We start from the raw sequence: 13,472 nt of genomic DNA on the forward strand, positions 1-13,472 counted from the left end.
TGGATCAATATTAAATGGTTGCCGCGGCTTCCTCTTAAGAGACCCGTCACATTAATCGCATAACCGTAGTGGTTGTGGTGGCTCCTGCTTTTGCTAGGGGCCCCTTCCTCGTCACAATGTCTCTACATAGGTTTATATGCCTTCGAAAAAATAATAAAATAATATATATTTATTAAAAAGATTAACATAAAAATAAGGTTATCTAAGAGGCCCTTGGGGGCCACTGTGATTAATTGGTCTGTAATTGCTCGTTAAGGAACACGTGGCACATTCCCGTTAGTGAAGAGAGCTCGCTCTGTCGCTGGACAGTCGCATTAAGCATAAGCATGTCTGTCTGAGCATAAGATTTCATGACTGAGATTTCCTGTTCCAGAAACTTCTGGATTGTTGTCATCCGAGGGAGTCGCATTCCATCAACGTCTTCGTCATCGACCGCATGGAATTTTTAGTTTGACGCATTTTCTACAAAGTGGAGGTCAACAGTAAATTAATACTGTAAAGACACATGACACTGTTTATAAACCCCAACGCCCTTTGGATGTGATTATAATTATTATTCATGGGAAGGCCAGGCCGCGAGAGATAAACGTTTTTAAGATGTACTGCCGTCTTGCTTTCCCCCGAAGCATTAAGACTTGGGTGGAGTTTGTTTATGCTGGGGTTTCGAACACCGCAATGGTTTTGGAAACGAGTAAAAGTAAAGATTTAAGAGAGGGAGTAATGTGAGGAGAAAGCAAAGAATTTGTCACATTGAATGGAACTAAAACTATTTTCTAAGATTCTCAGAAATATTTATCCCTTCTCATATTTTATAAATATATTTAAAAAGTCAGTTGTTTTTATTGGTGTGCAAGGAGCTACTACACAGCCGCAATTTCCTAGACTAATTTAATATAAACTTTACTTTATGAGATTTTGAGTGTTGTAAAACTATACATAATCATAGCCAATTTTCAACCAGAGCTTAAAATGTGGAATTTCATGCCAGTGAGTGTGAAGCTGATGTTTTTGCAATACAAAGTGCCGTAAGAGAACATACAATAAAGGTCCCTGAGGTGACCTTAAACGGTCATGTAGGTTCCATTAATAAATTAGTATTTATGTATTCATGTTTCAAAGGAATAACAGGTGGCCCCTTATACTGTAGGGACCAGGAGTATGTCTCCAGTTCTCCCCCTCCGTCTCTCTGACATGTCTCGCCCCTCCTCAACTCTTCTCCCCCCTTCGCCAACCCCGACCCTCACCCAAACCCCTCCCTCACTGACATGTCTCTCCCCTCCTCACCCCTCCTCCCACACTTGCCATGCACCTCACTTAAATTGCCTTTGCCGATCCTAAGTAGTGCAAACTGTTTTGGTTGGAGCGTCATACATGACATTCAATACAGACACCCGTTTGTATGGGTGTGTCTGAGAATTGATGTATAAATGTATGCATGTATGTATGCGTGTGTGTCTGTGTGTGTGTCTATCTGTGTGTGTATGTGTGCAACTCTGTATGTGTGTGTATGTGTCTGTGTGTGTATATCTCTGTATGTGTGTGTGTGTGTGTGTGTATGCGTGTATCTGGATGTGTGTGTGTGTGGTGTGTGTGCATGTGTGTATCTCTGTATGTTTGTGTGTGTGTATGTGTGTATCTGTGTGTGTGTGTGTATCTTTGTATGTTTGTGTGTGTGTGTGTGTATCTGTGTGTGTGTGTGTCTGTGTGTATCTGTGTGTGTGTGTCTGTGTGTATCTGTGTGTGTATGTGTGTATCTGTGTGTGTGTGTGTGTGTATCTGTGTGTGTGTGTATCTCTGTATGTGTGTGTGTGTGTATCTGTGTGTGTGTGTGTATCTCTGTATGTGTGTGTTTATGTGTGTATCTGTGTGTGTGTGTATCTCTGTATGTTTGTGTGTGTGTGTGTCTGTGTGTGTGTGTGTATGTGTGTATCTGTGTGTGTGTGTGTGTATGTGTGTATCTCTGTATGTTTGTGTGTGTGTGTGTATCTGTGTGTGTGTATGTGTGTATCTGTGTGTGTGTGTGTGTGTGCGTGTTTGTATGTGTGTATCTCTGTATGTGTGTGTGCGTGTGTGTATGTGTGTATCTGTGTATGTGTGTATCTCTGTGTGTATCGCTGTATGTATGTGTGTGTGTGTGTGCGTGTGTGTATGTGTGTATCTCTGTATGTGTGTGTGTGTATGTGTGTGTGTATGTGTGTATCTCTGTCTGTATCTCTGTATGTGTGTGTGTGTGATGTGCGTGTCTCTCCCCCACCCAGGGGTGAACGCCATGCTGAGGAAGGTAGCGGGCGCGGCGGCGGCCAAGCCCCACGTGGAGATCCGTCAGGACGGGGAGCAGTTCTACATCAAGACCTCCACCACCGTGCGCACCACCGAGATCAACTTCACCATCGGGGAGGAGTTCTGCGAGGAGACGGTGGACGGACGCAAGTGCAAGGTGAGAGAGAGAGAGGGGGGGGGGGGGGGTGAGAGAGAGAGGGGGGTGAGAGGGAGAGGAGGGGAGGGAGGGGTGGGGGTAGAATATGTAGACTCTGGACGTTGCTAGGTGGGGGAGAAGGGGGTAGAGGGGGAGGGAGGCAGAGGAAGAGAGGGAGGAAGAGAGACAAAGAGGAGGTGATGGGGGGAAATAGTTGGAGAGATACAGGGTAAGAGAGGGGCGAGGGAGAAAGAAAGGGGAGAGGGGGGAGAGAGTAAGCCAATCCAAAAAGGTATAGTTTATCCAAATGGGATGAATGAGAAGAAGAAAAAAGGTGGAAGAAGCTGTTTCATTTTGTAAGCTTCCTCAGCTGTTGCCACAGACACAAATGGTACGACTAATGATTATGCACATTTCCCTGATAGATTGTGTTGGATGGAGCATACTACCTGCTATTTAATAGACATCCACTTGTGTGCGTGTGTGTGGGTGTGTGTGTGTGCGCATATACACATTGAAATGTTCTGAAAATAAAAACAGAAGGTCTATGAATCCACTTCCTTTAAGTCACAATTTCACCCAAACTTCCATTTAAACAGACTCAGTATTTCTTCACTATATAAAAAAACTTGTGAGTGTGAGTGTGTGTGCTTTCGTATGTGTGTGTGTGTGTGTGTATATGTGCTTGTGCATTGTGGTATCTGCCCACGCGCAGAGTATCTGAGTATCTTCTGCCGAGGCCTTCAAAGCCTGCCGGAGTTGTGGGGCCCTCCACGCAAAATGAACGAATCGAATTGGTACCCCAGACTGTGCTGAGCCCCCCCCCCGATCCAAGTCCCCTCGGGGAAGATTCCCACAACCTTCCTAGAAGATGTTTATGTGGAAGACTTGTAGACTAGAACACCTCAGAGGGGCCATCGATGTAACCGAGCTGAATGTTCGACTATCAAAATAAAGGTATGGTGAGAGCATGGATATTAAGGTCTATAGACTTTTAGTCTATTTATGCTCATCAAAATTAAAGTATGGTTATTTGGGCTCATCAAAATGAATGAGTGGTGAAAGTATGGTTATAAACGTTCAACAAAATAAGAGTGTGGAGAAAGTATCAATATTAAGGCTCATTCAAACAAGGGTATGGCGGCCGGGAATATGGCTATTTAGGTTCATTCAAATGCAATAATGCTCAATGCAAGGACAAAGAGGTAAACATGATGACACTTTTCAACTCTGTGATCTGCTAAGGAGTGTAATGGAGAGAGAGATAACTTGCTGGCACTCTGCCAACACCCACTGTTTCCTCCCTACAAAATAAAGCTGTCCAATAACAAGGGCTAAGACTGGGATAGGGGCCTTTTAATTTGAAAAGAGGTTTAGAAGAGATTTAATGAAGATTTTACAATTGTTATGATAAATATGACCTGAGGATGCAAACCAAACTACCTCAAATCTAGTTATGCAGCGTTTTACATATATGGGTAGGGTATGGGTTATGTAATTAAAAGCTAGTGTGCAGTTAGATATGATGGGAGGATATTAAATACTTGCAGAACTGACATCCACAAACCCATACTTAATCTTCCTAAATCCTTCCACGACTCCTCTTCAACTAAATGTGTTTCCCATCCAAGCAGACCTATTGACTAAGCAGACCACATCATCTCTTGCCTGTTATGCTTGATGCTGTGCTTGTATAACTGTGCTCCATAGCTCAACGGGGTTACAGTTAGAAAAACAGGTCTCTTCCCGAGCTTATCTGGCTCCGTTGCACAGCCATACCATCTCAACAATGTTTTCTGCAGATGGGACATTAAAATTACATCTGAAAACTAATATGAACCATCTGCTCCCAGCCGAAAAGTAGCTGATTGAATGCTCTGATGAGGTTTTTGCTCTGATATGATTAAATTCTATAACTCATTGAGTTATAGAGAAAACGCTTCTAACTATGTCAGACATTTTGATCATTTGTCATTTATTTGAAATCCTACCAAGAGTTCTTCCTTGATAAGAGTCAGAAAAGCATAGATACTTCTTAATTAATTAAATAAATAACACATACAATAAAGTTCATAGGTTTGCGCTTACATAATAATATATACATATATAACACAATTTGAGCTGAATTGGAAAATAAATGTATAATTGGTCAAAATTGAACAAGACAGAACAATATCACATGTTTGAAGACGTTGTCAGGACTTTTATTCCGATGGACATCATGTTAACGAGTTACTGAGAATCAGTTGAACAACACGATGCTGTGGTTATCTGTGAACATCTGTGTGTTAAGCTCTTCTTACTGACCCCTGAGAAACAGCTCTCCTTTCACCCAGGCGTTGGTTTTTGTTCTGGATAAATTGATAGGGGGATTTCCTAAGCATCCCGTTTGGAGACCAGTGTGTTTTCACTGAGAAAAGGACAAGAGCACAGAATGAGCGATTGTTTGGGAATATGAGTTAGGATAGACGATGCCTAAATGCAAGTGTAAATTTGAAGGGAGTGCTATTTTGTTCTCGTGCATCTTGTCTAAATTCATTTTTTATTACCTAAAGGACATGACTTGTCGACATAAGGTATATGTTTTTTTCTCATATCTAAAATCTAGAAGGCGGTACTTCACCTTGAAAAGATTGCCTACGTTTAGAGAAAATAAGAGGAAGAAGAAGAAAAATCATTACTGTGAGTTCCCTTTGTGATGGTTTTCATGTATTATGTTAACAAAGGGAACTCACAATAATGATTCCACATTCAACAAAGAGCAGGAACGATCAAGAGCAGTCTGAGACTCTTCATCGATAGAGCAAGTAGATGCTAGGTAGAAGGGGTGTAGCGATTATTTTAAAACCTCCATAGACCCACTTTGCTAGCAGTCTCCCCCTGGCTCTTAAAAAAACGTAATTGTACCTTTTGAACAGAACTGATTTTTCTCCCAAAATGTTCGAAAATGAGTAAGAAAAGTGTGCAATTATAAGACATATCAATAATATTGACCGTAACTGGGGCCTTAAAGGTCTTGTATTGCAATGGTTGAAAAAGCTTGGTTTGGAAACTTGGAAACTAAGCTAGCAATGACTTCCACATCTGTGATGGATTCTTCACTTTGGAAACTAAAGTTATGAGTATAATGAAAAATAAACTACTTAGATATATCGCATATCATGAATTCCCTTAAATTTGCAATGCAGTGGTAGATTGTAGATGTGGTTAAGCAGATAGAAAATACTGCACAGGGAAAGGAAAAACTGCCTTGGACTCATTCAAAAAAGTGACCAACAGTATGTGATACTTGAGATTATTTGGAAAGTGCAATCGCGATTATGTGCAACAAAAAAGTTTCCTCCCAGCAATTACTCGATCTAGGCGTTACTGTGGTAGGGTAGTCTAGTGGTTTGAGGGTTTGCCTCTCTGCCGAAGAGGGTGTGGGTGCAAACACCAAATGTCAACCCGTTCGTCCATGAGCAATAAGCCTAACCCCTACCTGTTCCTTATGACAAAAGTGGTTGTGGATAAAAGCCTCTGCTCAATGACTATAGTACTCAATACAGTAGCAGATGAGTACTTACGACAGAACCTTAAATCAACCAAAACCAAAACACGCAACTTCATACTTAACAGCTGTATTCCCTACAAAATCTGACCAAACCTTTGTGGCCAGCTACATGTGGCAGCAAGCATGGCTCGGTTACCATTTTGACCAGACATGACCTAATTTGGATGGCAGGAGACAGCAGGGCTGCTCAGACTGTGCCCTGCAGCATGCTGGGTTGTGGGTCAGATTGCAGTCATGTGTCTGTGCCATGTTGTCTCTCTCGTTGACAAGAGTCGCTGAGAGCCTGTGTTCTACACGTGTACCCATTGGCCTCTTCTCGTTATCCAAACCAGAGGTCACAGAGGGTGTGTTGTGTGTATACCCGGCCTTGGCTCGGGGTGTCGTGCCACGTGACGAAAGCCCGGCTAGACAAACTGGCCCCCCGGCTTGTCCGTGGTGAATCTGCGCGGTATTAAGACGTGTGCCATACTAAGCCAGACACGTTTTTTGGCCTTATCTTCGTCTGAACGTCTGCTTTTTAGAGGGGCAGAGGAGAGGGGCAGTCTGGCGCCCGGAATCGGCCACGGCGCCCGCAGTGACCAAGGCACGTGCACAGGCCTGCGGGGGCGTGCACCGGCGGGAGGCAGGGGTGAGCTAAGTGGAACTTGGCTAAGGGCCTGGTGCCCTGTCGGTTAAGGGGATTACATGGTGATCCTGCCCTGGCAGCAGGTTAAAAGGCTTCCTCTAATCTGGGGGGGACTTCTCCAGGGATCCGTGGCTCCTTCACACCCCTGGACCCCAGACTTGGGTTAGGGTTAGGCAGGGGGTGAGGGCAGACACCCGCCCTGCTCCATGGAGAAGAGGCCAAGAGGAGAGCTTAGTTCTAAACTGGAAACTTTTTTCCAGACTTTCCGTTCTTCGTTATTTTAACTAATGCAATACAGTAAGATGAAAGCCCTCCCTGTCACTTTAGATATGATCAATATGGCTTAATTTCAGAGGGGCAACAAGGGAGATTGAAACTTAGAGTAAGGAGTGAAGGGGCCTACTTCCGACTGAGTAGTTGAAAACCAACCAAGAATTCTATATAAGAAAAATAAAAAGGTAACTTGTCAGCCTTTTGGCCAGTTGGTTGTTACCATGGAGATGAATTTAAATGATGGATCATCTTCCCCAGGTTATTAGAGAGTGTGTTGGGAGACAACAAAATATTCAAGCCATGGGAACTGTCCCATCACATTCAAATTAAACTGTTAAAAAATATATTATTGTCATTTGAGTGCACGCCTTCTTCGCTTTCATGCCATCATTTATTAGATTAAAGGATTCAAAATAATTTATTCAGACATCTATCCCAACTTTGTCATACCCTGAGTATTATCCAGAGTGTTGGGGCGCAGGTGGCTTTTCAGGTTGGTCGGTCTGACAGTCGACCATGAGAGGGAGGAGAAGGGTGAACTCAGACGCCCAGACTCCAAGCTAGGCGTCTGGGACTGCTCTCATCTGCATAATGTTCAAAGCAATCTGTGTCGCCACTCTATGAAGTCGAATCTGACGTAATAAGGGAAGACAAGAGAATCCAGAGGGCTCTTTAATACCCAGCTGCCTCCCGTTGCCCGCCGTGGGCCAACCGATTGGGCGAGGAACAAAGTCAGGCGACTGTCAACGATAAGCCGCCTGTATTGATACTGCAGTCAATTAAATGGTATTTATAGCGCTTTTCAGACCTTTGGCCAATCATAGCGCTTCACAATTGTTGCCTCCCATTCACCCATTCATTCACACATTCATACGCCGACGGCCGTGTCAGCCTTGCAAGGCGACAGCCAGGTTGTCAGAGCGATTAGGGTAACATTAGGGTCGACACTCAGCTTGAAGGAGCGAACCAGCAACCCTTCCCAGACAACTCGTTCTACCTCCTGTGACACTGCAGCACAACATTTTATATTTGTGCCTTGATGCCTTGAGCAGATACAAGGATGCTATCCAAGTCTCTCTCTTTTTTTGTGTGTGTGTGTACCTACGTGACCCAGCTTCTTCCCGGGAACCTTTGATGTCTTGAATAGAGCAGTGTGTGTGTGTCTGGTGTGTGTGTGTGTTTGTGTGTGTGTGTCTGTGTGTGAGAGAGATAGTGTACAATAGAGAGAATGAAAGAGGAAAATCCATCCAAGTCAACACTTCAGAGTGGAGACTAGCTATAAAAGAGCCATGGATAATTGACTCTCTGGGCTTATTAAAACACACACACACACACACACACACACACACACACACACACACACACAGACACAAAGATTAGAAGTGGTAGACAGGCGAAAGAACGAGAAAGGGAAGGGGGAATAGAGAGGGAGGGAGAGGGAGAAGAAGGGAAGGCGAGATAGCAAGGAAGGAAGGATGGAGGAAGGAAGGAAGCGAGGAAGTAAAGGAAGAGGGAGCGTGAACAAAGCCCCGGTCCTCATCAGTGATGCTTGGTGAGGATGCAGGACGGCTGCCCGCTGAGACCCAGTCGGTTGTCTGCTCCTACCTTTGATCTGGCGAACCCCCCCCCCCCCCACACACACACACACACACACACACACACCCCAACCCTCCACATGGAGTCGACTGCTCTCGCCTGTTCTACGACTCCAACGCCCGAGCAGAAAAACCGCAGCACCAAAGCTGTAAGATGGTGTCCTACAGTCCTAGTGTCGATGGTAAATGGGCTGCGTTCGTACTTCGCTCTCCAGACCTGTGGCCACTTAAAGCGCTTCACAATCAGTGCCTCTGATTCACCCACTCACACAACCGTTCATACACCCATTTCATCCACCGACGGTTGGGGTCAATCATGCCAGGGGACAGTCAGACAGAGGGCAAGACAGAGGGCGAGGCCACGGGCAGTCAGACACCCAGTGAGGGGTAAACGTTTTGCTCAGGGACTCCCGGACAATCGAGGAGGAGCCGGGGATCAAACCAGAACCCTTTCACTTGAGCCACTGCCGTCCTAACAACCCTATCCCCCGCGCCCCCCTCTTGGCAGAGCCTGCCCGTCTGGGAGACTGAGAACAAGATCCACTGTAAGCAGACCCTGGTGGACGGGGACGGACCCAAGACCTTCTGGACCCGGGAGCTGAACGGGGACGAGCTGGTTCTGGTGAGTGCTCGTGACGGGCGCCTCGTGATCATCGCCTCCGGGTCCCAGAGACACCGGTCAGGGAGGTGGCTCCGCCAGGCAGAGCAAATAGAGTCGCCGACGAGGCTCGTCCCAAGAGTCTGGGTTGGGTTTTGGGTGGGCCTAACTAATCAGAAATGTGCAGACATGTCGAGTTCAGAGACGCTAAAGATGTGCGGAGTATTTACAAAACCAAACAAAATCAAGTATGTTGAATATATTAAGTAGGATATGGCCGTATCTATCTAACGTGCCAAGCCTTATGATTTCCACTAAGGGTGTGTTAGGATTATGACAACACTATTTCATCACACTCCCCTCCCTCCTCCCCAACTCTAAAATGGCCTGCCTTCAAGCTATTCTGTCTTCACATGGCGTGATGGTCCTTTAAGACACAGGGCAACAGGGAACCTCGAGTCTGTCTCCAAATGGTGGTGATGCTCCTTTAAGACAGTGGAACCGGGTTGAACCCAGTCTATCTCCACACAGCGGTGGTTCTCCTTTAAGACAGTGAAACAGGATTCAACCCAGTCTATCTCCACACAGCGGTGGTTCTCCTTTAAGACAGTGGAACCGGGTTGAACCCAGTCTACCTCCACACAGCGGTGGTTCTCCTTTAAGACAGTGGAACCGGGTTGAACCCAGTCTATCTCCACACAGCGGTGGTTCTCCTTTAAGACAGTGAAACAGGATTCAACCCAGTCTATCTCCACACAGCGGTGGTTCTCCTTTAAGACAGTGGAACCGGGTTGAACCCAGATTATCTCCACACAGCGGTGGTTCTCCTTTAAGACAGTGGAACCGGGTTGAACCCAGTCTATCTCCACACAGCGGTGGTTCTTCTTTAAGACAGTTGAACCGGGTTGAACCCAGTCTATCTCCACACAGCGGTGGTTCTCCTTTAAGACAGTGAAACAGGATTCAACCCAGTCTATCTCCACACAGCGGTGGTTCTCCTTTAAGACAGTGGAACCGGGTTGAACCCAGTCTATCTCCACACAGCGGTGGTTCTCCTTTAAGACAGTGGAACCGGGTTGAACCCAGTCTATCTCCACACAGCGGTGGTTCTCCTTTAAGACAGTGGAACCGGGTTGAACCCAGTCTATCTCCACACAGCGGTGGTTCTCCTTTAAGACAGTGAAACAGGATTCAACCCAGTCTATCTCCACACAGCGGTGGTTCTCCTTTGAGACAGTGGAACCGGGTTGAACCCAGTCTATCTCCACACAGCGGTGGTTCTCCTTTAAGACAGTGAAACAGGGTTCAACGCAGTCCGTCTCCACATGGCGGTGATTCACCTTAAGACAGGGGTTCAACCTTGGAGACAAATGTTTTAATATCACGAAGCGTGTGAGGTAATACAAGCCCCCTTGAGATTTGTCTATAAAATAGATGAGTGATATACCCCCCCTCCCTTTCGTGGGAGAAGGGGATGGGAGAGGGTAACAGGAAGAGGCTTTTACATTGACGAGGCAGTAAACTGGCTCTTGTGTTTTAACAGATTAAAATGGCTGAAAGTCATTGGGTCTAAAGCCCAGTAAATGTCATGTGGAGGCTCTGAGATAGACAGACGATAAAAGTTTAAATTTTTTTTCCTAATGGTTCCTGCCGTGGTCTGTGTTGTTTCTGCCTGGTGCACCCGCAGTCTGTTAGTTAGCAAGATTAGTAGTGTGACTACAGGAAAAACATAACATTTTCAATTTGAATTTTATGGAGAATAAATGCCAATCAATTTTTACGAAGAAAGAAAAATAATAATTTTATTGTGGAATTTCAAATCCTTCCCTTGCTTGACATCTCGTAACGTGAAGAACGTAATCCCTAACCATAAAGAGGGAAAATAAATGAATTGCTTAAACCAAAACCAAACTACATTTTTGTCAGGGAGCCACATTTCAAACAAACTCCAAAAGTGGGCTTCAGGCCTCTGTGAAGGAATGTAAATGCAAACAGACATTCACTACTAACCCCTCAATATCGTTTTGTAATGACTAAAGACAACTGTTACTGACTGCGTAGGCAGAGAGAACTCATGGACAAGGGCTTCCTGGCCCTCTTGTTTGGATGGAGCTGGCAGGTTGTCAGGAGTGATAAAAGTATTGTACCCGATTGTTACATGGGGGGGGGGGGGCATCCCCACAAAACTGTCTTCAGTGGCCAAACATGCTCAACACATGCAATGATGTGATTCTGTTGTTTTAGTCACCCTCAATGTGCAGACACTGATGTGAGGCAATGCAATGTGGATGTAACCTCAATGAGTGTGACGCTAGACGTATGAATGTCAAAAAAAAACGAAAGTTGGGACAGGGGATTCTTAGGGGGAAATGAATGGTGAGTCATCGACGTCTGCAGACAGCGGAACGAACAATGTAGAAGCAAAGCGGGGTCCTCTCGAGGATGTGAAATGTCTGGCTGACTCCATCCCAGACAGTGGAGACTGCAAGGCACGGACTAGGCTGCTTGCCATCACAGGGCAAGCGTCTGATTATCTCTGGCAGTTCACACTGTAAACTGGGGCACATTTCCATAAGCTTTGCTTTGTCCCGTTTCAAATGGTTGTGTCTGCGGAACATTTTTAGGCAAGTACTCGGGAAAGGGGATTTTAGAGCTGCATTGGATATTCTTGTGTGTGTGTGTGTGTGTGTGTGAAGGGGGGGGGGGGGGGGGTCAGATTATAAAACATATTTTTGGTCTGTAACATTTGTTTTTAGTTCAACTTTTTTCATCCTCACCTCAACTCTCTCCTAAAAATACTTGTATGGCATTCCTTCTGTCTGGTACTATAATACTGTACAGATAAGAGTAGGCCTCTTTTTTGGAGTTGGTCAGAGGGTTCAGGGTCTTTTGTTAATATCTGACCAAATGGAACCTCATTGTTTCAGAGGGGACAGGCAAAGGGTGCGCAAAGAAATACTCTGGACATGAAACTGCTAGAACAATATTTCTGCATCTGCCCGACATGGGAGAACGCTTTGGCCTCAAATCCGTTCGCTGGATAAAAGATTATATATCGATGATATTTTTTTTAATCGTGTCAATTTGTGTCAATTGTACGTCCACAATTTTTTTTACGTGGACATACTGAAACAAGCAAAGAAACCTAATTTACACAGAGGGACAACTGTCGAGAGCTCCCAATGCAAAACCAAAAGGTTAATAAATGGTCACTAACTTAGTACAATGCGATAGGTTTGGGTTTCCAACCTCTTTTCCCTTTTTCCAGACATTTGGAGCAGACGATGTCGTGTGCACACGGATTTACATGCGAGAGTGAAGATCGGAAGCGCAACGGGCCAGGTGAACAAGGGAAACACGACAAGCCTGAAATACTGCCATTGAAACCAGTTTGCACCGGTTTAACATATCAAGTCAAAACAATCAAAAAACAAAGTAACAATGCATTCTGTTTTGTGTCGTGTTATGTTGTGCTACAGCTGAAGCTAGATGTATGTATTGTGTATGTAACAGCAGCTCTTTTTTGTGGTGTGGTTGACAGTAACTGTCTCTCTGGATGCTTAACGTTCATAAGTGCGAGCTCTGTTGTTCGTGTGTTAGAATAGGCTCTCTAAGGCAACCACAAATCAATGGAAAACAAGAATAAAAAAGTCAATAAAAAACAACAAAAGACAACAGCCTGTGGAAATTGTTGTAATTTTTCTTCTTCAGAAAGAAAACGTGGACGTATTATGCCTACACATAAAATACCTTTTGGAATAGGATTTGAGAGGTAATTTTACATTATCAAACATCCCGAAGGCAAACTGTGTTCTCATGAAGGTCAAAAGAAGGACAATAATGATGACATCATGACTTGACGTTGCTCGTCTAAGGAACTCATTTAATTTCATTTCAAACCTTTATTTAAAACATAGATTTAGATTATAGATTTCATTGGGACCATGGTTTGTGTACATTTTATGTAGGATAACAATTATTAACTATTATTAAGCGTAAACAACTGAGCGCAAATAATATATATTTGTACATTTGAATTAAATTTTTATTACTATATATTTTTTGCATTTTATTTTCAATTGGTCAGATTCTCGCAGCATTACCCTTGTTATAATAGCCCCTTGCTGTAAATACTTTTTTTCACGTTAGAGAACTAAGCATTCACGCCTCTCCCACCACAGTGTGACGGGACCGACGCCGTTCCCACAGAGACCGTCTGGGATTCTGATCCATCGCTAAGGCAACGCGATTAAACCCTGCAGGCACTGGCGAAGATAAGCACGGTGGGATTGGAAATAGGACGCTCAAAGCGTGGGGTCCTCCCCCAGATTCATGTGCAGTAAGATACTGCAGAAGAAGATTTGAATTGCGATGACAAAAAGTATTGATTTGAAAATGACGATTAAGTCATT

At 44.6% G+C, this 13,472-nt stretch overlaps 1 protein-coding gene across 1 annotated transcript in view; it reads left to right on the forward strand.

The window, feature by feature from the left end:
* Nucleotides 1–12,379, forward strand: part of crabp1a (cellular retinoic acid binding protein 1a) — a gene marked incomplete at both ends in the record, with an annotated part of 13,368 nt that extends 989 nt beyond the window's left edge. Inside the window, 3 exons of the mRNA XM_079743377.1 lie at nt 2,259–2,437; nt 8,971–9,084; nt 12,329–12,379. Of these exons, the coding sequence (XP_079599503.1) occupies nt 2,259–2,437; nt 8,971–9,084; nt 12,329–12,379 (344 nt within the window). The remainder of the gene's footprint in view (nt 1–2,258; nt 2,438–8,970; nt 9,085–12,328) is intronic.
* Nucleotides 12,380–13,472: the final 1,093 nt, after the last annotated feature.

This window comes from Pollachius pollachius (assembly GCF_949987615.1).
Source record: "Pollachius pollachius genome assembly, chromosome: 9".
Taxonomy (NCBI): Eukaryota; Metazoa; Chordata; class Actinopteri; order Gadiformes; family Gadidae; genus Pollachius; species Pollachius pollachius.